Below are 22396 nucleotides of genomic sequence, written 5' to 3'. Positions count from 1 at the left end.
TGTGTGAGATAGGTCCATGTTTGGGAAATAAAAATGAGAGAGAGACAGAGAGATGGACATTAGGGCAATGTTTTAAAGAGAGTTATAAGAATAATGGAACCAGTTCTTTAAGTAATGTTTGTGAGATGGAAATGATGCTGAATTATTAGAAGAATAATTTTTCTGTTATGGTGCTAAGCAAAATAGTTACAGAATAATACTGAATGCAGAAAATCCATTAACAGATATTAACAGATGGCTTCCGAATTTCTGGTGGGCCCTTTTCAGGTTTGATTTAATGATTGATAAATTGAGCTCCAGGGACATTTAATCATTTTCTGTAGATTGCAGACTTGATAAATTTAAATGTGCTAAGTTTCACTTTGCCATTTAAATCACCTTGCTGTGTTGTGAAAACACAGACTGAAAGAGGGGAGAAAACTAACCTTTTTTTGAGCATCTGCAGTGACTCCCAAAATATGTTAATTTATCCTCAAAATTGCCCTAGGACACTGAAGTACTATTCCCAATTTACAGATGCAGAGACTGATACCATGCCATACTGCTAGATGAAAAAGCAATGCACCCAGGTTTAACTGTTTCAAAACTAATCTCTCCCCTGCACTGCAAAATGAAAGTAGTCTTCTATGAACAATTTAATTTAAATACCTTTAAGACCCTGCAGACCCCATCTATTTTAAACTGGTTTTGTAAGTATTTGTACACTCAGATGTCCTGATTTAATAAAAATTTAGATTTGTAAGGACCACTTCTGTTGATCTTTTTTTTCTTTTCTTTTTTTTCATTTTGTCAGCCAGCTCTCTCAACCACACTCACTCACGCGGCTTGAATTCTGGCTGGCACGGGCAGTGCGGTCAAGGCTGCAGCTGTTAGCATCCCCTCCTCCCATGCTCTTCATGAGTTCTGCAAATGAGCCTGGCAGACTGATATTGCATTCTGCAGTTTATTTGACAAATAGTTTTTGTGGCCTTTGATTTTTCATATTGCTCATAAATTCTGGCGACAGACAGGTGGTTTGTCAGTTTCAAATTCCATACATTTGAAAGGAAAGAATTGAAGATCCCTGCATTCAAAGTAGACTCTGTCCTTAAGATTAACTGTAAATTTTACTTAAACCATCTTTGAGAGGAATCTAGGATATTCTCCTGGCTCTGCCTACCTGCATTTTTTTCTATCCTTATGATTTAAATCTTGATAGTACGTCTTCTAAAATGTGTCTGAGAAATGTATTTCGTGTTTATCATGCTGGATTTTTGTGAGTCAAATTGTGTTTTGGCAGTATGTTTCTGTCCTCACGTTCTGTGTGACACTGGAGTAAAATGGAGACTTCGGTTATTCAGCTTCAGACTCTAAGAAAGCCAGTTGTAACTCTGCATTTTAATTAACCAAATCAGCTGAGGAAATGTTGTCTCTCTACTGTGGTGTAGCTGTCTGCCTTGTAAAGTACCTCCCTGGATAAACAGAGGACTTCTATTTCTTAAGCTGCCTTTCCCTCATGGTCTTTAGACCATGTTGGTTTTTTTTTCCCCCTTAAATTACAAGTGGAGAAGGTTTCATTAACTCTAAAATAATTTTCTTGCAAATTCAGTTGCATTTTTGTAACACTTTGAGCTGCAATGTAGTTACTGTGAGGTAGATGTTGCTGGAGCACACAGAAACATTTCTAAACCTAAATCTGTTTTCTCATATTACCGGGGATGACATCTGCACTTGGGTACAGTTGAAATACAAAATGAAGATCAGATAGTTTTGTTGTTGTTTTTTTAACTAATCAGTGGGCTTCTGTGAGCTGAGCCAACAAAATGGGAATAATTTCACCATTGATTATTTGTATACAACACACTGCTGGGTCTTAAAACTGGGTTGAAAATGAGGCAATAGGCTTGGTTCAAAGAGGTATGTGCAAATTTGACCTCTGGAAGTAGAATTTTTTTGGGGTCTGCTACTGAAAGCCACTGCATAGATCCTGCCAGAAACTCCTTGCCTCTATGATTGGTTTGGGTTAGTTAACCACTGGGCTTCTTTCATTCAGCTGTCAGCTAGTTTATGTAAAACCTTTCTGATCTAAAGTAGATTAATGCAAATTTCAGAAAAGTGGTTTTTCATCTTTCCGAACTATATGCCATGGGGCCTGTAACTGAGCTACGCCAAGCAGATTCAGATTCTGAAAGCAAAAACAAAAACCCAACCACTTATTTTCTCTTTCTTTTTGATAAGAATGGATACAAAGCAAATATAATATTTGGAAAAAAAGTAAACACTGAGTACTTATTAAGCAAGAGAAACATAGATTCATGGTAAAAAAAGATACGAATGATGGTAGCAAAATCCTCACACAGGTAACTAAGAGACTGAGGAATGCAATTCTTGGAAGATCCTTAAAAATACCATTAAATTGGCTTGCAATTTCATGATTTACTGCTTTTAAACAGAAGGTAAGAAAATGGACTGCAGGGTTCTCAAAAATCCTTAGAGCTGCATGTTCTCATGACTAAAGATAGGTTTCATTTAAATTGCCTCATCACACCTGTTCCAAAAATGAACTGGCTTTGTTGATAGCAAAGATTATCAGGGTCCAGAGCCTGAGCAACACCACACAGGAAAAAGAATATGTAGATTGTCCACAAATCTTCCCTGCTTTTACAAATTGTCATTAAAATGTGACTTAGAAAATATATTAGGGAAGGATATAATTTCTATTTCTGAAATTAAACTGGAATTTACAAAATCACAGTTCTACATTTATAGAACCAAACAAAGCTGTTGAATACAGATAGTTTCTGACTCTCTTTTAAATAAAATTATCAGCCTATGTCATTTTAATTATTGCTTTCCTAAGAAGTAAAAATCATAGTTTCCTTATAATCTAGTCAGAAAGTACATAATTCAAGTAGTATGGATTGACTTATAAGTAAAGGTTGGCTAGAGAGAAAAAATTGGAAGAAATCTGAAGTGGAGATGAGGGAGAAGAGAAATTCAGTGAAAAAAATTAAGAGGGATAAGAGAAGGGAGGAAAGGAGAGACCCATGAAGGCAGATGCATCAATCCTATATGATCAAATGTACCTTCTACATGACAGAAGATGTGTAGGAGGTAAAAAAGATGAGCATTACCAATTGTCAACTTTTGAGTATTTGATGTTTGAAGCCTCCAGGAGAATATATACTTTGAAAATGCAGATAATCAGAAAGCTCTGATTATAGGGTACCCACTGGTGTGGTAAGAACTCTGACTATAGGGTACCCACTGGTGTGGTAAGAAAGGAGAGGCCTCTGAATATCTACAGCAAAAGCCTTGTGGAACTGGAGATGGGATGAGAAGGCATCCAAGCTAAAGGGCAAAAGACCTTTCTAGGAGAGGGTGGGCAAAGAGAGATCACAAATATATGGTTTTTACAACAAAAGTTGATTATTCTAGCCTCCATTAAAATCAAGGTATATTTATTGTTAAAACAAAATATTCTTTCTTTGTCTCACAATTTTTCTTAACAATTTCTTTATCTCACAATTTTTCTTAATTTTAGCAAGTTTAACAAACTTGCTAAAATGTTCATACCCTTGGTAACTATCATAAGGAAAATTTGGTAGGTTATTCACAACATAGAAGAAATTTAAATCAGAACATGATTAAAGAAATTATATTTTTGGAAGAATAATTTTAGAATTTAATAAGTGATAAAAACTGTAGATACTGAAAAAGTATATATGAAGTAAAAAGCAAAAAAAAAAATGTTTATATTGATTAAATAAGTAAATATGAAGTTGACCGAAATAATTAGAAGCTTCCATAAAGAGTGAAAATATTTGCTTTACATTGTCTGCGATAATAACCCTGTCAAAATCACCAGCAAATCAATTCAGCAAACATCTAACCAGCATTGGAAGAAGAAAGCCAAAAAGAGATGGTCCTTTCCCTAAAAAGCATACATACGTACCTTCATAACTCTAACATAAGGCAGCCTTTGGTGCAGATTAAAATAAAGGTACAAAATACCATGGAAAACCAGGGAAGGACTCTTGAATAAAAAGGCTTCTAGAGTGAGTAGAGTTTGAGCTGAAACTATAGAAAGGCTCAAGATTGACAGGAAGACTTGGGAGGGATGAAAGGCATTTCTCACAAAGGAAAGAGATTGAGAGAAAACACGGAGATAAAGAAGCAGATGCTACTTCAAGAATTGGCCAGTGTCATACTATGGAAAATGCTATGGAAATAAAGATAGAGAGGCAGTTTGGACTTGGCAGGGAGGTTAAGGATGTTGGTGTTCTATGCCACTATCACCATCATTCTTCAGGGTTAGCCATTTGCCCAGATGCTACTGAGTGTACTGCAGTTTGGATTCTGTTTCTTGCAAGTTCTGCTAGAAATCTGTTTCTCATTCTGGACAAAAGTAGATAATTGAATAGGACTATAGTTTGGTACTGACATTCTTAGCAGTTGGAGCTAATGAAGGGAAGGAAGAAGTTACTCTTATGTGCCAATATCATTTAATCTTCATAGGCTCTTTATGAGTGTTCAATTATATAATATATGAAATGTGCCTAGAACAATGTACAAAAATTATTCAAGAAATGTTGATTCTTTGCTTTCTTGCAACAACTCTATGATGATTACACTGTTCTCCACATTTTTTTTTAAGATGAAGCTGATTCTCAAGTTTGCTGTTAAGTGTCAGAACTAGAATCCAAACTAGTTCTTCCTCGATCCCTAGCCCAAGTTCTTTCTAGTATACAATGTTGTCTCTCCCTGGAGGAAACTAAGGAGAAAGCCTATTTATAAAATGGCAATTCACTGAAGAAATTTCTCAAACTATACTCTACTGAATGAAATGTGGATTGTTTGCCCTGCCTTGGTTCCTTTGGGAAGACCCAACCTCATGTTTAAGAAAAATACAGAGAAATCTATGTAGGATATTTCAGAGGTACTTGCAAAGTTTGTCCCAGAAGTACTTCGCCTAACTCTGCTGTTTATGCCTGCTCTTAACCTTTAGCTAGAGGCTTTTATTCCTGTTTAAATGTAAGTGCCCAGGAAGGGTCAATAATTTCATACTGGTCTACATCTGGGAAGAACTATTTGGAAAGTAATAAGGAACCAAAGATCCCTGGGTCCCATTGGATGGTGGAATTTCATGTTGGATGATCCTGTTACAATGGAGTAAAACAAGTAAAAGACTGGGAAGACATTCCAGATTTGCTGAGACTGCAATCTAGAGACAAATCCAATCTAACTGATAGCTACAATCATACAGCTGACAAGTTAACCTGTGACTTTCTTACAGGATTAAAATTTGATGGGGATTTCTAGATAAGGAAGCAGAATCTAGAACTGTGAAATGATTTGCAGGCAGAAAACAACAAAACACACAACAACCAAAAACAAACAAAAAGGGAACTCTCTACTGGAAACCAAAAAATGGAAAGTATATGAAGCTTAAATACAAAATATGATGGAAAGCTTGGAGGGTAAGTCAGCTGTCAAGAAAGTGGGAGACAAAATGCCGATAATTTAGGATTATTTTTAAGATTATGAAATATATGATATGAGCTTTTGACTATTTTCTTTATCTACCTTGATCCTTTCTCTTTTTTAATTTATAGCTAGTTCAATGCTTTGCCTTTCATTGTAAACTAATAAAGACCTACACATCTCCATGTAGGGGACCATAAAACAAAGTGAAGCCCATAAAAATATATGTAGATTTGTACGCTTTACTACTCTGGTCTCCCTTTAAAAATACATAGGTCTAAGTGCATGGTGCCTTTTAATAACATGAGATGGGTTTGAATGGCTGCCACCAGTGGGAAGAACACTATAGTGGCAAATTAGAAGTTAGTGAGCAGAGGGGTCTCAGAATGGCAAGTCACCTGGTAGTCATTCCCTAAGGGAATGGGAATGTATAATTTGGTCAAAAAAAGCCTAGTGTGGGTGGGATATGAGTTATTTTTGGTCAGTCTATATAAAGGAGACAAGATACAGGATTAATTGGTGAAACTTCTAGGAAGACAGAGTCAATATTAGGAGTCTGTTCTATAATTTTAAAAAACTATTTGAGCTTATGAAAGGTATAAAAGGCTTCATGTCAAGTCATGAGAAAATATATGTAAAAACTCTTGTCACATATTCAGAAATCAATTACACACACACATACACACACGTACAATAAAATGTGAGTAATCCCTTTAAGGGAAGGATGTGGAATCTTCTTTTCTAAGCATCTACAACATCTATGGTTTGATGTATATAATAAACATGTCTTCAAATATTCCATTTTAATCATCATTTAGTGATGTTACCTAACCACCCTTTGGATAAATGGAAATATACAGACTGAGTATGTGTATCTTTCCACTATAAAATTTTGTACAAATTGTGAAAAATTCCTTACACAAATTGATAGTGCATGCCAACATTGATTTCCAAGTGCTGAGTTAGCTTTTAAATTTCTTAGACAGTTTTCATTGTCCTAACCTTATCACAGGTTTATCAGTTTTTAAAGCCACTCTACTACTTCAGCCTCAACATAATTCTACAAGTTTCCTTTAAATGTCCCTGTGAGATCTAGGTTGATTGCATCAAGGGGGATATGTATGTTCCTTCTCTCTGAAAGTATAGCAGATCAACATCAAAGACAAGAAATACTTCTTAGCTACATGTGGGACTACCCAGTTGAAACCATGAACACTATTTGATGGTAATTTCTTCCTATAGACTCACTGTCTAAGAAATTTTTCTTTTTTGCCCCTACTTCATTAATAAGCTTGATCACCAAGAATGCTGAGTAAGGATTTGTATTTAATTGAAATCCTTTGCTTTTGATTTTGTCCCCTTAGATGGATGTAATTAGTGTGATGAAGATTTAAAAGAAATTGCCTTTGTTCAATGCAATATTTGCCATATCATTTTATATGTGAGGCCAAAAAAATTGCATTTTATATCTGAGAAGGCAAAATTCTGATTGTTGGTATAACTGTTTTTGAATGGTGAAATATAGTTGAGTAATCCTGTATCTAAAGTCTTATACTTTGTTTTCTAGGAGCTAATTAATTAAGAAGGAAAAATAGTGAGCTTGAATTTTTTGCAGACTGGTGTTTCAATTATATTTCTCTTTTCTTCCATGGAAAATCAGAAGATACTTTGGAGGGGATTTGGGCACTCTAGAAGAAATGGGGAAGGGTCAGCCAGCTTTAAATTAAGTTCTAATATTTAATGCAGGTAACTTTTGTGTTGGATATAGTCCTTTTCTTTGAATGAAATGATCAAATTTAATTGATTTTTATGGGGGTAGGAATTTTTTTTTGTGATATAGGAAGTGGAGGATACTTTCAGATAAAGAGAACATCAATTTAAGAGTGGGAAAAAAGAACAAAGGAAATGTCTTCTTTGGGGCAATGGGAGTCCCTGAATATAAAAAGAAGATATAGAGAATTGTCAAGAGAGTTAAGAATTTTCATTGGAACATTTGCTGGATAGGATAAGATGGACACTCTTTTTCTTTTCTTTCTTTTTTTTCAATAAAACAGATTATTATTGCATATGGAGTTTCTGTTATTAGAAAGTACAGGTGTAGTTTTTTTTGCCTTTGCTTGGTCTTACACCAAGACCCAGATATTCCTGTTCTCTCCATGTTCCTGGAATTCTCCTCAGATGTTCAGGAGACCTAACACAAGAACATCCACCTATGACCCTATTAAGTTAAAGCAACATAAAATTCACAAATGATTTTTCCCCTAAAAACTATTATCCTCTTTTATGCTCTTCAGAGATTTCACAGAAACTCAGCTGTCAAAGAGGAACAGTTTGTGTTTACTTAAACTATAAGAATTTGGGAATACACTGATACCTCCCAGTTAGTAAGCCCAGTTACATCCAATGGAGAAAGATCTATGATTGTGTTGGCTATTTTTTGATGAAAGGCCAACAGAGTAGTCTTAAGTATGTAATTTTGCATTATCTAATAAGTTATTACATATGAAAGAAAGCCTTTATACTTTTGTTACCGTTTTTTTTTAATCTAGTGATTTTCAATCACTGTAATTAATAGATAAAGTCAACAGTAATCTTTGTACTGAAGGAGATGTTGGGTACAGTTTTGCATTGCTGAAGGAAAACAGTAGATGTCATGTGATTAATACATAGAATGCATGTTAATCCCACTGTGATATGTTTTGAGCAGCTTCCTTTTGCTTAATAATGATGTTGTCTTGCCATATAAGCATTATAGCTGTCTAGTATAAAGTCAAGAAAGGCTCAAAACAGTGGTACTGGAGAGAGGCTGTTGTATAGCCCTTGCTATACTGACCTTATTTGGGACACAACTAGAATTTTGATTCAGTTTGATAAGATTCTGATTACATATTCTCCGGTTAGTGTTTTCATTTATTTCATGTCTATTTTAGTTTGTGATTACTATTGATGAGACTTAGATAATATGGGTGGAAGGACCTGTGTTTTTATGGAAAACAAAGGTCAAAGACATATTAAGTTCTAAACTTCCTGCCAAGTCTCAAGATTCATTTTAATGTAAAATGGGTTTAGGTTTATCTAACATAGAGGTAAGTGGTTTCTTTTTGACCCAGGCTAAACCAGAACACCAGCAGACATAGGTGACTATCTCAATGAATGCTCTTTGCAAACAATACCAAGTTGCCATTTTAGAGTTTACAAAGTACTTCTCACATTTGGTCCTTACAATAACCATGTGAAGTACATAATATGGGCCCATTTTACAGATGGGGAATTTCAAGTTCAGAAAAGCTAAGATATTTGCCTGAGATCACTTAAGCATCAGAGAAACTTGAGTATCAGTCTTAATTTATAAGGTCTATACTTTACCATACATGGGTTGTGATATTTCTCTCAGGTAATAAAAACAACTTAATCTATTTTTTAGATTTCTGTAATATTTTTTATTATATTCATCCAATTATCCAACTAAAAGAAAATTGCTAATGATTATGGTGACTAAGCAAAAATTGGGTCTCATTGTATAGACTATTGTGATTAGGGAAACAGTCGCTTTCACCTGAGTATTATTTTTTATTAGTTTTCAAAAACCATTTAATACAAGAACTTTCAAAAGCTATTTAACTTCCATTAATTCTATTTATTTTATAACATTAGTCATTGAAATTGACCGATTAGTTTTCCAGCTTGCAATATTTGCCTACTGCCTCTGATTTTTAGTGTAGGTAACTAAGAAAATACAAGCATAGCAAAACTCCACAAATTTGCTACAGATCCAGATTTTAATGAGAATCAAAGGAAAGGGGAATAGAAGAAACAAAACAGTTTTTTAATTTTTCATTTTCCATGGCTCAATTCTCATTTGTCAGTTTGGGAACTCATTTTGTCCTAGACTTCATGGCATGATGCTTATTTCTGATGCTAGTCTAATCCACACTTTAAATAAACTATTTGAAGTTCTCCCCTTGATAAATGTCAAGAGAAGAGAAGATATTTCATGGACCTACAGCCTCTTAAAACCCTTGCCAAATCCACAAGTCTGACTCTGCATTATCTTTCCCCAGAAGGAGAACATAATTTCATTATCCATGAATCATCACCTCTTAGACTGTAACATCATTGTTGGACAGCCTAATAGAACCATTGTTCAGCTGGCTGAAAAGGGGAAGTGAGGGAGAGAGCACCGGGGCAAAGCACAGGTCATTGGCACGATCAGCAAAAAAGAGGTTCTGAAGCTGGAAGCGAAGGCCTCCCTAACTTGGTAACTCGATATGCCTACTGACCTGTAAACAACTGATGCTGATTCTTTCAATATTAATATTGAAATTTGTTTTCCAGAAACTAAATTACATTATATTTCAGTATACTGCCAATAGACAACATTTAACTCATTAACAAAAATATCAGAATATTTGACCAACATAAATTTATACAAATATTTTGAAAATATTTCTTATCTATTCTTTTTGCATTATTACCTGCTTTTCATCTTTGAACCCTAATTTCTAGCCCTTGGTACCCGTTTTAACGGCCTCTGTTATGGCATTACTAGAAAAGTTAATGTGTGAAATATAAGTTTCAAAAATTACATTATAATTATGGTTTCCGGGTAGATGAACTAAACGAAATTCAAAGCTGATGTGCAGATCAAGAAATATATGTTATAAACCACATTTCAGGATTCAGGATAAAAAACTAAAATACTTGTGAATAGAGTGGTTAATTTAGTCAGCCACTGGAGGTCACTGCTGCTCCACAGAAATACAGTTTATGGCCTGTTTATCTACTTAGTTGATTCACCAAATTAGGTAAAAAATGGTTTAAATTCTTTGAAAAGATATAATATCTACATTCTTGGAAAATACAAACTCATTTAAAATGAGTCTATTTTGCATTACTATTGCTTAGAAGACTGTGTCCTGTGGCTAATAAAAACAGGGAGTAGAGGTGTAGATGCAGTTCAAAGAGACTAAACTCCATTTCTTTTCTGTTCTGGTAAACCATTCAAAGTACTGACTGAATTTGATTTGTCTTTGTTGTATAGTTCAACAGGTCAAGTTGTTTAACTGTTGTCACCTTTGAAGGAATTCAGATATTTCAAATAAATTTGCACTGAAAAATTGAATCAGTTATATTTATCTCATATGCAATGGATAGAAAGAAGTATATGAATAGTTTTATGATATATAGTTCAGAAATTTCAGTTGGGATGGGGTGAGGCAACTTTGGGGCAGGGGTTTGTTAGATTTATAAGGAGGACTAGTTAACGGCCTAACTTAGAAGAAATGTATGTTGGTACTCAGAAGTTACTGGGAACTAGAGGAGCTTCATTCCCAAAGGGGGGAAATAATTTTTTTTTTTTTTTTTTTTTTTTTTTTGGTAATTTCATGTCCCAAATAAAAATGAGTTTTTCAATCTTGGGTATTTTATTTTGGTTCTTATCTATTATTAAATTTATAAGCAAAGTTAGGCATTAAAAATGACCAGCCTTCAAAATGCTGGGCATTCATTTAATCTTACATCTCAACTCACATACCAGTGGCTTTGAATTTATGAACACTGTTCCATAAAGCCAGCATATTTTATATATACTAGCAGCACCACAGCATTGAGAACTTGCAAGAGAGAAAAGATATAATTATGATTTGCCTAAGTATATTTGGTATCCATCACAAATGAGGCAAAAGGTCAAGTCAAAGAATAGAAATGGGCTTTATAAGTTTAACACTGTATTTAATTAATACAATCATCTTTAGTACAGATAAAAATGAGGTTGAGCAGAGAGAATCTCTTTTTTAGATGGAATATGTATTTACTGACATTTTATGAAAAATGTAAAATTAGTTTCAGTGAAAAACATCACAGTAGGCTCAGTCATCCACTTCATGGTACTGTAAGGAAGTATCTGTGTTAATTGAGAATATGTGACTATTTTTATTAATATATATATATGCATAATTATTCATAGGCAAATATACTGTAGTAATGATACTTTTCTGAACTGGCATCTATTTTAAGATGTAATCAAAATCAAAATATCCTTGAGAAATCCATTTTAAATGTTTATTTTTCTTTACTGATTATGAAACTATGATTTTTATAATCTGGCTTCCTTGCAAGTATATTTCATGGTAACTTGCCTAGATTTTTCCTCTCAGCATATGAAAAGCCTCCAAACTATATAAAAATGCTGGTAAAAATAGCCATTCACTTTTTTCTTTTCTGCTGCAGCAGTTCTGCTTTGAAAGAACAGGGAAATGGTTAAAGATGTGGGGCTTGGCAAACCAATTAAATGAAACAGCTAAATGTTGCAATTCCTGACTTTAGCTCCTATAATAGAAAGGATGAAAGAGAATACAGACTAAAGATATTCTTCTAAAATCTTAATGGGCTGCAATCAAAGTTACTTAAATATGTAAGATCTGATGTTTGTGCTGCAGTCAATAAACTTTCAACAATGACATAAAAACATGCATGCAGCTTGTAGATTGCCAACAGGGTCTATACAAAATTGTACTGATGGATGAGTTGAGGATACAGGTGAACATAGGAACACTGTGATGTCAGCAATAGACAAAGCAAAGGACTACTACTATAGGGTTAGTATTTTTTCCTCTAAGATTTATTTTATACATTTATTAAGATGTTATCAAAATCATCCTTTCCATTGAGGCTGGTGGGGGTAAGCATGTCTTAGAATGTGTTCTCTTTAAGCATCTGAATGAAGTGTCAATCACTAAGGACTGGTGTGTGCAGGGCACTTAATGAAACAAAACAGGACAGGCTGACAAATCCCAAACAGAAGAACAGGACAGAGCTAATGATTCTGCTGACTACCTTAGGATCTTTGACGAGCTGCAAAGAGAAATTCTGGCGAGCTCCTAACCACATGCACATAGTGGGCTGCTTCCTCTCAGAAAACTCCCTAAGTGTAAGGAGCAGTAGGGAAATCTGCCTCATCAAATTTGCCTCTTGGCCATTTATTTATTTATTTGTTTTGAAATGTACAGGCTAGAAGAAATTGATAATGAAACCTCTAGTCTGATTTTATAGGTTGGGTTTCAAAAACAAGGCTTCAAGTCCAAATCTTGATATTTTTATGATTTCCTTACACTTTGCAATTGAATGCTTGCAGCATTTTACTCTTCAGCCCCCCCCCCCCCCCACCTCCTGCCCCAAGGCTTGCTTTATTGTAATTCAAACACCTCTGGAAACTTCTTATGGTGCTGCTTCAATCCAGCACCATCTTTTGATAGTTCCTTGCAATTTTCTTTTTAAGCCAGGCATTATTTTAAGGCTCTGTCTCTAAAAATTCTTATGATCAGCAGTCCATCCCCTAGAATTGCTTCATGCTCCTAAGTACCTGGGATCATTCACTTTTTCCTTGTTGTGCCAATGAACTGTAAAACTTCTACAACTGTAGGTTTTGTTCTACCAGAGGGAAAATAACAGCAGATGTGGGGTATTATTTATAAAGAAGTTTTATCCAAAAACAAGTATGACATTAATGGAATCAATAAAGGGTCTTATACAATAAGCATTATATTAAACCAGACTTCAGGCTTCACATTGATTGTGGTATTTAAATTTCAGTGGGTTGATTATGTATGAGAAGAAAAGAACTGGTATTATGAATGTACTAAAACTGACAGGGAAGGACCTTACTAGCAAAGAGAGAGGGAGAGGGATGGGGTAGGGGAGGGGGGCACCATGTTCCCTTCATAGTCACCAGAGTTCAATAAAGCACCACTTATTTCCCAGCTTTTAAGAGCGCTTTTATCACAATGGTTCATACCTCACACTCCCTGGAGCCTGATTTGTTATAGGTGCAGGGTCCCGTCCCATTCAGCAGCATCTCGCTGGTCTCCGTGTTGGTGGGTTTATAATCTACATAAAATTCCTGGGTGCTGGGAGTCATTTGCTTTAGGGACTGCCTTTTCTTTTTCCTGTGCCTTCGCATGAGGGAGCGCTGCTGCAGCTGCTTCATGCTCGCTGGGTACCGCTTCCATGACACGTAGATAACGAGCAGAATGACGAGCACAGACAGGAAAAGGGCCACGCTCCCAGCGATGATTTTATGGAAAGAGATATGCTCCGTGTCAGCATCCGTCTCTGGGCTAGGATCTGTGGCCCCCACTGTGGGGGGTAAAGGGGGCTTGCTCTCATGCTTCGGCCTGGGGAGCTTGGGCTTAAACGTTGGCTTTGGGAGAGCCCTGGCTAGATCAAACCTCTCTGTGGTACTTTTGCCACAGATGCTGTAGTTTTTCACTGCATCGATCACATTTACTCCTTGCAGCTCTTTGGGACTGGCACAGATAATTGTATTCTCCCTCAGACCTTTAAAACTTTTCAGCCAGTTTACCAGGGAACAAATATTTCTGCTGCATTCCCATATATTCCCGGCAAGACTGATGTCATTGAGGGATATCCAAGAATCCAAAATCTCTTGACCAATAAATGTAAGCTTGTTGGAATCCAGGTTGAGGCGCTGCAGATTGGGGACACACTGGAAAACACTAGGTCCGCTAAAAGCTTCAATCTCATTGCCTGATAAATCAAGCCTTTGTAATGAGCTCCAGGTCCAGGACATGGTTTGTCCTATGACACTGATTTTATTCCATTGCAAGTAAAGATTCTGAAGGCTCACCAATCTCGGGAAAAGGGCCAGGTTGAGCTTGGAAAACTGATTGTGCTCCAGGTGAAGTTCTTTGAGTCTGATCATGCCAGCAAAGACATTCCTGGCTAAACTTCGGATCCGGTTATATCCCAGGTCTAAGAGTTCCAGGTTGCGGCAGTCTTGGAATATTCGCACAGGGATGGTTCTCAGGGAGTTAGACCTTAAATGTAAACTCAGCAGCTTCCGCAAGCCTCGAAACTGTTCGGATCCCAGAGAATGCAATTGATTATAGGACAGATCCAAGTTCCGTAAATTTGTCACCGGTCTGAAGGTATTGTTAAGAAAATAAGAGATTCTGTTGGAACTCAGAATCAACTCTTTGAGTCTGCGTATTCCATTAAAAGCATTCTCGTCAATATTGCTGATATGGTTATGATCAAGGTATAGCCAGGTGAGCTGGTTGAGCCCTTTAAATTGATTATACTTAAGTTTTTGGAGGCTGTTATAGCGGAGAGATAGACCTAAGCAACCAGCAGATATACTCGAGGGTATCTCCTGTAATTTCTGAGATTCACAATATACCATTTTGCCTTCACACCTACAGCCCTTAGGGCATCCTCGTTCCGCAGAAGAAAGCATTGTCAGTAAGACAGTGGGGGCTATAACCAGTGCTACAGCTGATCCGCTCAGTAGCCTAATTACATTGAAACCTGGAAATAAAAACAACTTAGAAAAGTTATCCCCCTAAAAAAGAATTCATTTATTCTTAATCAGACAAAAATAGGCATATATTTTTGTTTTTAAAAATTAAAATCTAGATAACAACATTTAACATCTAATATCATCTCTTTGTAATTTAAAGAAAATTGTCTTTAGGGATTTTTTTAAACTAGTTAAGCAAGCAGTATGTCCACTAAGCAATTGAATTTATAGTCTTAGAGCAGAGCAAGGTAATCTTTAAAATAATTAAGGCAGACTAGAGATTTTTTAAAAGAAGAAAATAAGAAAAATGAAAAAAAAAAAAAACATACCCATCCTTTGTATTGTTCAAAGGTCGTCCTTAGGTCTTTTGCTTTGGCTTTAGGGGGCCACTTGCATGACAGCCCCTGTCAGCTGCACTGTAGTGAGTCAGGGCTCGCTGACACCCAGGAAGAAAAATTGGACCCCTTGGGAGATGGGCCGATTTTGGAACATTATTCTTTGCCAGCCACGCAGAACACTCCAAGAACAAATAAATCCCAACACCGCATTCGCAGCAAAACACCAAAATCTTCCTAGGTAATAGGATCTTCATGGATATTACGTTTTTGCATATTTACAGTTTTTTTTTTCTTTTTGGAGGAGGTGGGGGGTGGTTAGAAAAAAAAAAAAAAACTGGCTTCTACAATTTCTTCTTATCGGAACGCGTGATGTATCCTTCCAGGCAACGTGGGACTACCTGAGCAGCCACATCTGTATTCCATAGCCCAGCAATTCTTGTGTAAGCGCCTAGTTCAGCCACAGAGATGCGATGGTGCCGAGAAGACAGGAGAGCCCTGAACCATGCTCACGGCTCAGCTCACTTCTGCAGACTGTCATTCTGAAAGCTGCTCCGACTGTTGCTTTGGTTTCAGTGAATGCAGTCTTATGTAAAGCTGCCCCCAGTGGCAAAGAACATTATGGGCATGTGCAGAAATGTCTCTCTTTTATCTTGCAAATGAGCAGGCTCTCTGCTGGAAAATGAATGATTCTTTTGGGTGGCTCAGTAAGAACTGAATGGTCACCATAATCAATAACTAGCAACATTTTCCGTAATTTCCAAATCTTGTTTTACAATTTGGCAACGTTTTTCTTGTGTGAGTTCACTTAATCGTTAAACATATGCTGCTCAGAGTTTTTCAGGGGCTTGACATTAAGTTCATAGACTGTATGCCAGTTTTTCTTAACCTCAATGTAGGCTTTGAACTGAAATTTATAAAATGAATTACTGAGCTTTTCACAGAGAAGTGTTAACTGCCTGCCCATTTGACCTCTTGGAGTCACAGTCATTATATTATGCAAAGTGTCTCAAGATGTTAGAACACATACATTTTGGATGAGGGGATAAATAATGACATATGGATTAAATGAGTTCAGTAACCTCTCTGTTTTTCCCACAAAAAGCATAATTGGTTTTATGGCTTATTGCTTGGCTTGTTGTTGTTTTGGTTGCTGTTAAAGTTCTTTTTAATTAGAAGAGAAATAATCCAATCTTAGTGCTAGTAGAAGGATCCAAAGATCTTTTGGTTCCAGTTTGTTGATGCTGCTGCTGTTTATTATACTAATACTATTGACTGAGCACTTTTTAAGTTCTTCAAATTGGCTATCTTGTTTTATCTTTAAACAATAGTTTGATGTAAGTCCCATTATAATCTCCATTTTAAAATTGAGGAAACTGAGATGTGGACAGAGAACTCAGTCAAGGCTATACAGCCAGCAAAGGGCGGGGCTTGTGAGATTCAGATTCATTCCCTTTTATGTCTTAACCACTAACCACTAGATGACCACCAAATGCAAACCACTAGCGTCTAATGACTAGATGCTTCAATGACATTGTTATCTTCATTTAAAAAATGAGCCAAGAGAGAATTAGGCTGATTAAGAGATCAGGGCAGGGAAGCTGTAATCAATAAATTCTTGCTTCCTAGGAGAGGAAGGTATATGCTTCTTTGGTCTAAGGATCTTAAAGAGCTATTAAAAAATAAAAACAAAAAAAAAAAAAACCAAGGAGAGATGGTTGAGTTTATTCTTTAAGACCATGGACTCTGGCACCTAGGTTCAAATCCTAGCTACCACTTACTAGCTGTGTAACCTTGGGTGAGTTACTTATTTTCTCTGTACCTTAGTTTCTCATCTGCTAAATGGGCATGATAATAAAATCCACTTCATAGACATGCTTTGAGAATTCAGAACCCTGATATCTGTAAGGTACTTAGAACAGTGCATGGCACATCATAAGCCTGTAGTAGATATTATTTGACTACTAACATACTGATTGCATTTATTTCCTGAGATGGTATTGTGTGTTGGTTAGCAATGAATATTGACCATACAGATTATAATAAATTCACAAAGAACTACTTCAATGAAAATCTTTTAATACTGTATTCTATTTATTTCTGAGATTGACTTAGCCTTGCCTTCATTGATGAGGCACTTTCCTAAATTCCCATCCTCTCAACTTTACCATTAGAATGAATCTTTTGGTTCTATGAACCATGACTAGTAGTTAATATTTGATTCTGTTCTTCCCCAAAGCAGAACATGTTAATATCTGGCCATATGATGATGGAGATGACTGCTTTATTTAAAACTAAATGGTATACTTCTTTAAAATATTTGCCTTGTCAGTCTATGTATGGTGAATTGGCTGTGGAAAAACCTTGGAGAGCTTTCATAATTCCAAGGATGAGAAGTTTGGTAAAAGTCGTTTCCCACAGAAATAGTCCAGCAAAAGTCACCAATTCCTCAGATAGTAACTTATGAATACATCTAAAGTACTCAAAGAACTTACTAAAAATATAGATTTCCCAGCCTCTCCTCCAAGATCCTTATTCAGTAGGTTGGAGGAGGGGATGTTTATCAATAGACTTTGATGGATAATTGGGTTTAAGAAACTCATTATAAGGGAATTATTAAAAAATAATAAATTTTGTCCTAGTAGGAAGAAAGAGAATACAAACTTATGATGCTGGAATGTAAATCCCATGTCTACGTCAGTTTCTTTAATACCTACAGCAATACCTGGCATTTAATAAATGCTTAATGAATATTTATAATAAATACATTTCCATGGGGTTCACGGATGCCAGTTGATGCCATATAAACTGATTATGTAATGTTGGTCTTGTGTATGTGGGATTGATCCCTCAGATTTCCTTGGCCAGTGAAATTGGATAGTTTTGGCGAAAGTGTTCTTAAAGAACATGAGTAAAAGCAAGAAACTTGGAAGGTGAAAAAACCTCCATGATCAGCAAGCCATTTTAACTTTTCATGTAGATATCAATTGTCTTTATAATTAGACTGTAAATTTCATGAGAATAGTAATTATGCTTTTGAATACCCCCCATGGCACATTACAGAGGATAACACCTTGAGCCTTTATCATCTGACATTCCAATTGGAGCTTGACAAATTGTATCTCTCAAAAAATACTAAAAGAGATTAGATAACTCCTTCAGTTCTCTCAAAGCTCTGTTGCTTGAAAGCTTCTGTTTTTTGTTTGTTTGTTTGTTTTCCTATCATTCTCTCTTCTTCCCCTTGGGAAGTAGCCATTTAGATATCTCATTTGTCTGGCAGTTGCAGAGGGCTGCTCTAGGATGGCTGAAGGATCCATCAGCTTTGTGCTCCTTGTCTTTCCCTCACTCTCTGGCAACAGAAACACAGAGGAGCCCATTGAGAATGTAACTCTCTGTCTCTCTGTCTGTCTGTCTCTCTCTCTTTTCTTATGAGAAAGCTTCATGGGTTATTCATGGTGAATAGTATTTTCTGTTGTATTACATACCTTGCCCTTACTTTTAAGACCTTTTGCTGGCACCCTGGCTCCTGATCTTGTCTTGCCCCATAGTTTTGACATCACACTCATCTTTTGGATCTCTTAATTGATATTTCCTCTTCATATTTATCATTGATGGCAATCAGTAGCCAATCAGACTGATCTGCCTCCAGGAACTCTGGGTGGCCCTCTACCTTGGCTCTAGCCCTTAAGCTGGCATTATCACCAGGTCTGTCCTGGTTTAGGGAAATGAAGATGCAGAAGAGGGAGGACTATCTATGAGGCTAGTAGAGAAATTCTGTTTTAAAAAATTTTAGTAATTTGCTAGTGTAATTATAAAAAAATCATCCTCCTTTACTTGTTGACTACTGCAGGCTTATTATTTCTGATTTGTCTTTCAACAGAAGCAAAATTATATTACATTATGTATTTAGTAACTTCTTTTGCACTTAGTTCCACACAAAGAACAGACTATAAACTAACTGACAAGTTAAATTTCCCCAATGAATGTAGGACCTATACAATTATAAAACATAGTGTCATGTATCTGAAGACTTCTTAAAAAATTACACTTGTAGTACTCCATAGAGCTGAAAATATTTTGTTTAAATTGGGCAAATAAATACAATTTCAGTATACAATGCCAAATTTTATTCTAATATGAAACTAAATTGCCAAATATACACTTAGAAAATCAGGGCTTAAAAGAGGATATACTGACACCTTTATGGTGGGATGGCCTCAGAGATTCCATTCACTTAAAAAATACCTAGTTTGAATACCTACTATGTACTAGGCACTGTTCTAGGCGCTTTGAACACATCAGTGGACGAAACAAAGATAACCTCCCTATGGAGCTTACATTCTAAAGGGGGAAGGCAGACAATACAAAATAAACATTTATAGTAAAGGTGGTAAGTACTATAGACGAGAAAAATAAGAACAGTAAGGATGATTAGGAGTGCCAGAGATGGGGTGGATTGCAATTTTAAATAAGATGATTATGGCCATTAAGAAGTGACCTGAGCAAACCCTTGAAGGAGGTGAAGTTGTTAGCCCTTAAGATTTGAGGAATAGCTAGTACAAAGGCCCTAATATAGAAATGGATCGTGTTCAATGAGCAGCAAGGAGAGCAGAGAATATAGAATGGAGAGAGCGAGGGGCAGAGTAGTTAGAGATTTAAGTCAGAGAAGACTAGATAGGTTCATGAAGGGCTTTGTATACCATTGTAAGAACTTTGGCTTTATTCTTGAGAAAATAGGGCACAAACTCAAGTTTTTGTGTAAAGAAATGACTGTTTATCTATTTAAAGGATCAGCTTTACTGCTATGGTGGGGATGGCCTCTAAAGGGGAAAGGGTAGAAGCAGGGAGACCATTAAAGAGACTGTTCCACCAATCCAGGAGAGAGATGATGGTGATTTGGGCCAGTGTGGCAGCAGTGGAAGTGGTAAGAATTGGTTAGATTCCGGATATATTTTTAGTAAAGCCAGTAGGATTTTTCTAATGGATTAGAAGTGGAAGTATGAAAAAAAAGGAGTGTTAAGGATGATTCCTAAATTGAGCAACTGGAAGAATGGTGAAGCCATTAACTGCTTCTGAAGATCAAGTTGGGGGAATAAGATCAGAAGTTCAATACATTTAAAATGTCCAAAATTTATTTTATTCAATTTTTTCAATTTTATGAGACTTTAATTTTTGAAACCTTCTTTTTGATATCAGTCCTCCAGATACTGTAATTTATTTTAAAATATTTTAAGGGTATCATATAATTTTCATACAGAAAGTTATGAAACAGTTAGCAAAATTAGCCCCCAAGCAATAACAACAGGGTATTCTATTCAGATGGCCTAGACTGAAGCAGTATCTTTGCATATGGGCTTGAAGAGCAATGGAACCAAAGTCTTTGATGAAAATTGAAAATTACCTTAAGACCAGTTATGGGAACATTTGGACTAAACACTCCAGAAAATAAATTCAGTAAACTTAAAATATCCTTCTAGAATAATTTAGAGAACAACAAATACCATTTATTATATGTACCAGTTGACAATTAGAATTTGGAACTGATTCTGCCCAAACTTCTCAGGGTCTCCATTTGCTCATCTATAAAATGGGACTATAAAACCTGCCTTTTGAATCTCTAAGTGTTTCATCTAGGGTAAATTTCCATAATTTATGTGAAGGTACATTTTAAAGTATAAAGTACTATAAAATATTTCTGTAATCAGAGTACATATGAGAAAATAAATTTTCCTTTGATTCTGCCTTGGTTCTTTGATCATAAACATATACTGGAGCAAATGTAAGTCAAGGCTCACCAAGATGACCAAGGGTAGAGTCAGAATTAACCAATATTATTAAAAATTCCTCAGTATTTCCTTACCACTACAATTTCAATACCACTGACATTTATTATACTGTATGCATTGTTTCCATTATTTCTAACTTGTAAAGTGTTTTCACCAGTAAATGCATTTGATGTAGATATTGAAGAGAGCTTCATGTTTGCAACTCAATTCTCTGATCAAATAAGAGGGTTGTCAGAATGCCAATATAGATTTCCCTACAATTGTGAAAATGATTTTCTTCGCTTCTGGTTAGTTAAAATACTCATATACATTTCTACATTTGTAAATAGATTTTGATCTCCCATTGGATCATTAGCACCTCTGAAATATCTGTGGTTTCCATCTGCTTGCTCCAAGGGCTCCATTAAAACTCTGTCTGGTCAAAATTAAAAAGAGAGAAGACCCAAATAAACAAAATAATGTATGAGAGAGGTGACATTACTGCAGATCCCGAAGAAATTAAAAAATTATAAGAGGATACTATGAACAACTGTGTGCCAACAAACTAGGTAATGTAGAGGAAATGGACAATTTCCTGGAAAACATGAACCACCCAGACTGACCAGAGAAGAAATAGAAAACCTCAACCAACCAATCACAAGCAAAGAGATGCAATCAGTCATCAAAAAGCTTTCCACAAATAAATGCCCAGGGCCAGATGGCTTCACATTGGAATTCTACAAAACTTTCCAAAAAGAACTGAAACCAATCTTACTTAAACTCTTACTTAAAAATGGAAGAAAATGGAACAATACCTAACATATTTTATGAAGCTAACATCACTCTAATACCAAAACCAGGTAAAGATGCTACAAGAAAGGAAAATTACAGGTCAATCTCCCTCATAAATATAGATGCAAAAATTCTCAACAAAATACTTGCAAATAGAATCCAAAGACACATTAAAAAAATCATACACCATGACCAAGCAGGATTCATTCCAGGCATACAAGGATGGTTCACCATAAGAAAATCAATCAATGTATTACAACACATTAACAAATCAAAAAGGAAAAATTAAATGATCATCTCAATAGATGCTGAAAAAGCATTAAAAAAATTCCTATATCCTTTCTTTTCTTTTCAATGACATTATTTATCAAAATAAATTCATTAAAAGTATTCAAAGACCACTTCAAAGATTAGCTGCCTTCAAGACAGTTTTTGGCAATCATAAAAGACACTAGTTTTCTATACAACCATGCTTTCGATTTCACACACCATTTAACAATTTAAACAGACTGTTCAAGTTTCAGTGTTATAGGAGACAACAGTTCTGATGATCTGCAGTCAAAAGGCACTTCAATACTCTTGTGCGTAGTAAACGTTTTATGGTTACTTCTTACTAAAGAAAAAAAACACTAAAACTAAGACCACTACACGATAACATGTACTGATTTAGGGAAAGAGGTACACTAGCTAAGGCCACATAATCCCAGACCTATTGATTTTAAGCA

General features: G+C 35.8%; 2 protein-coding genes across 7 annotated transcripts in view; one reads left to right on the top strand and one right to left on the bottom strand.

Moving 5' to 3' along the window:
* Positions 1-15659, bottom strand: part of LRRTM3 (leucine rich repeat transmembrane neuronal 3) — a 203428-nt gene extending 187769 nt beyond the window's left edge. For all 3 annotated transcript variants that reach the window (XR_005212081.1, XM_037805373.1, XM_037805374.1), the window contains exons 1-2: positions 15109-15659; positions 13256-14787 (exon numbers count right to left, since the gene is read on the bottom strand). Coding sequence is in view for 2 of the 3 variants with exons in the window: in XM_037805373.1 (XP_037661301.1) it covers positions 13256-14787; positions 15109-15112 (1536 nt within the window). In the remaining variant the exon portion in view is untranslated. The remainder of the gene's footprint in view (positions 1-13255; positions 14788-15108) is intronic.
* Positions 1-22396, top strand: part of CTNNA3 (catenin alpha 3) — a 1946492-nt gene that overhangs the window by 761369 nt on the left and 1162727 nt on the right. The window lies entirely within an intron of this gene.

Source organism: Choloepus didactylus, chromosome 15 (assembly GCF_015220235.1).
Source record: "Choloepus didactylus isolate mChoDid1 chromosome 15, mChoDid1.pri, whole genome shotgun sequence".
In the NCBI taxonomy this organism is placed as follows: Eukaryota; Metazoa; Chordata; class Mammalia; order Pilosa; family Megalonychidae; genus Choloepus; species Choloepus didactylus.
The sequence above is the reverse complement of the archived record's forward strand: the minus strand, read 5'-3'. Positions and strand labels throughout refer to the sequence as shown.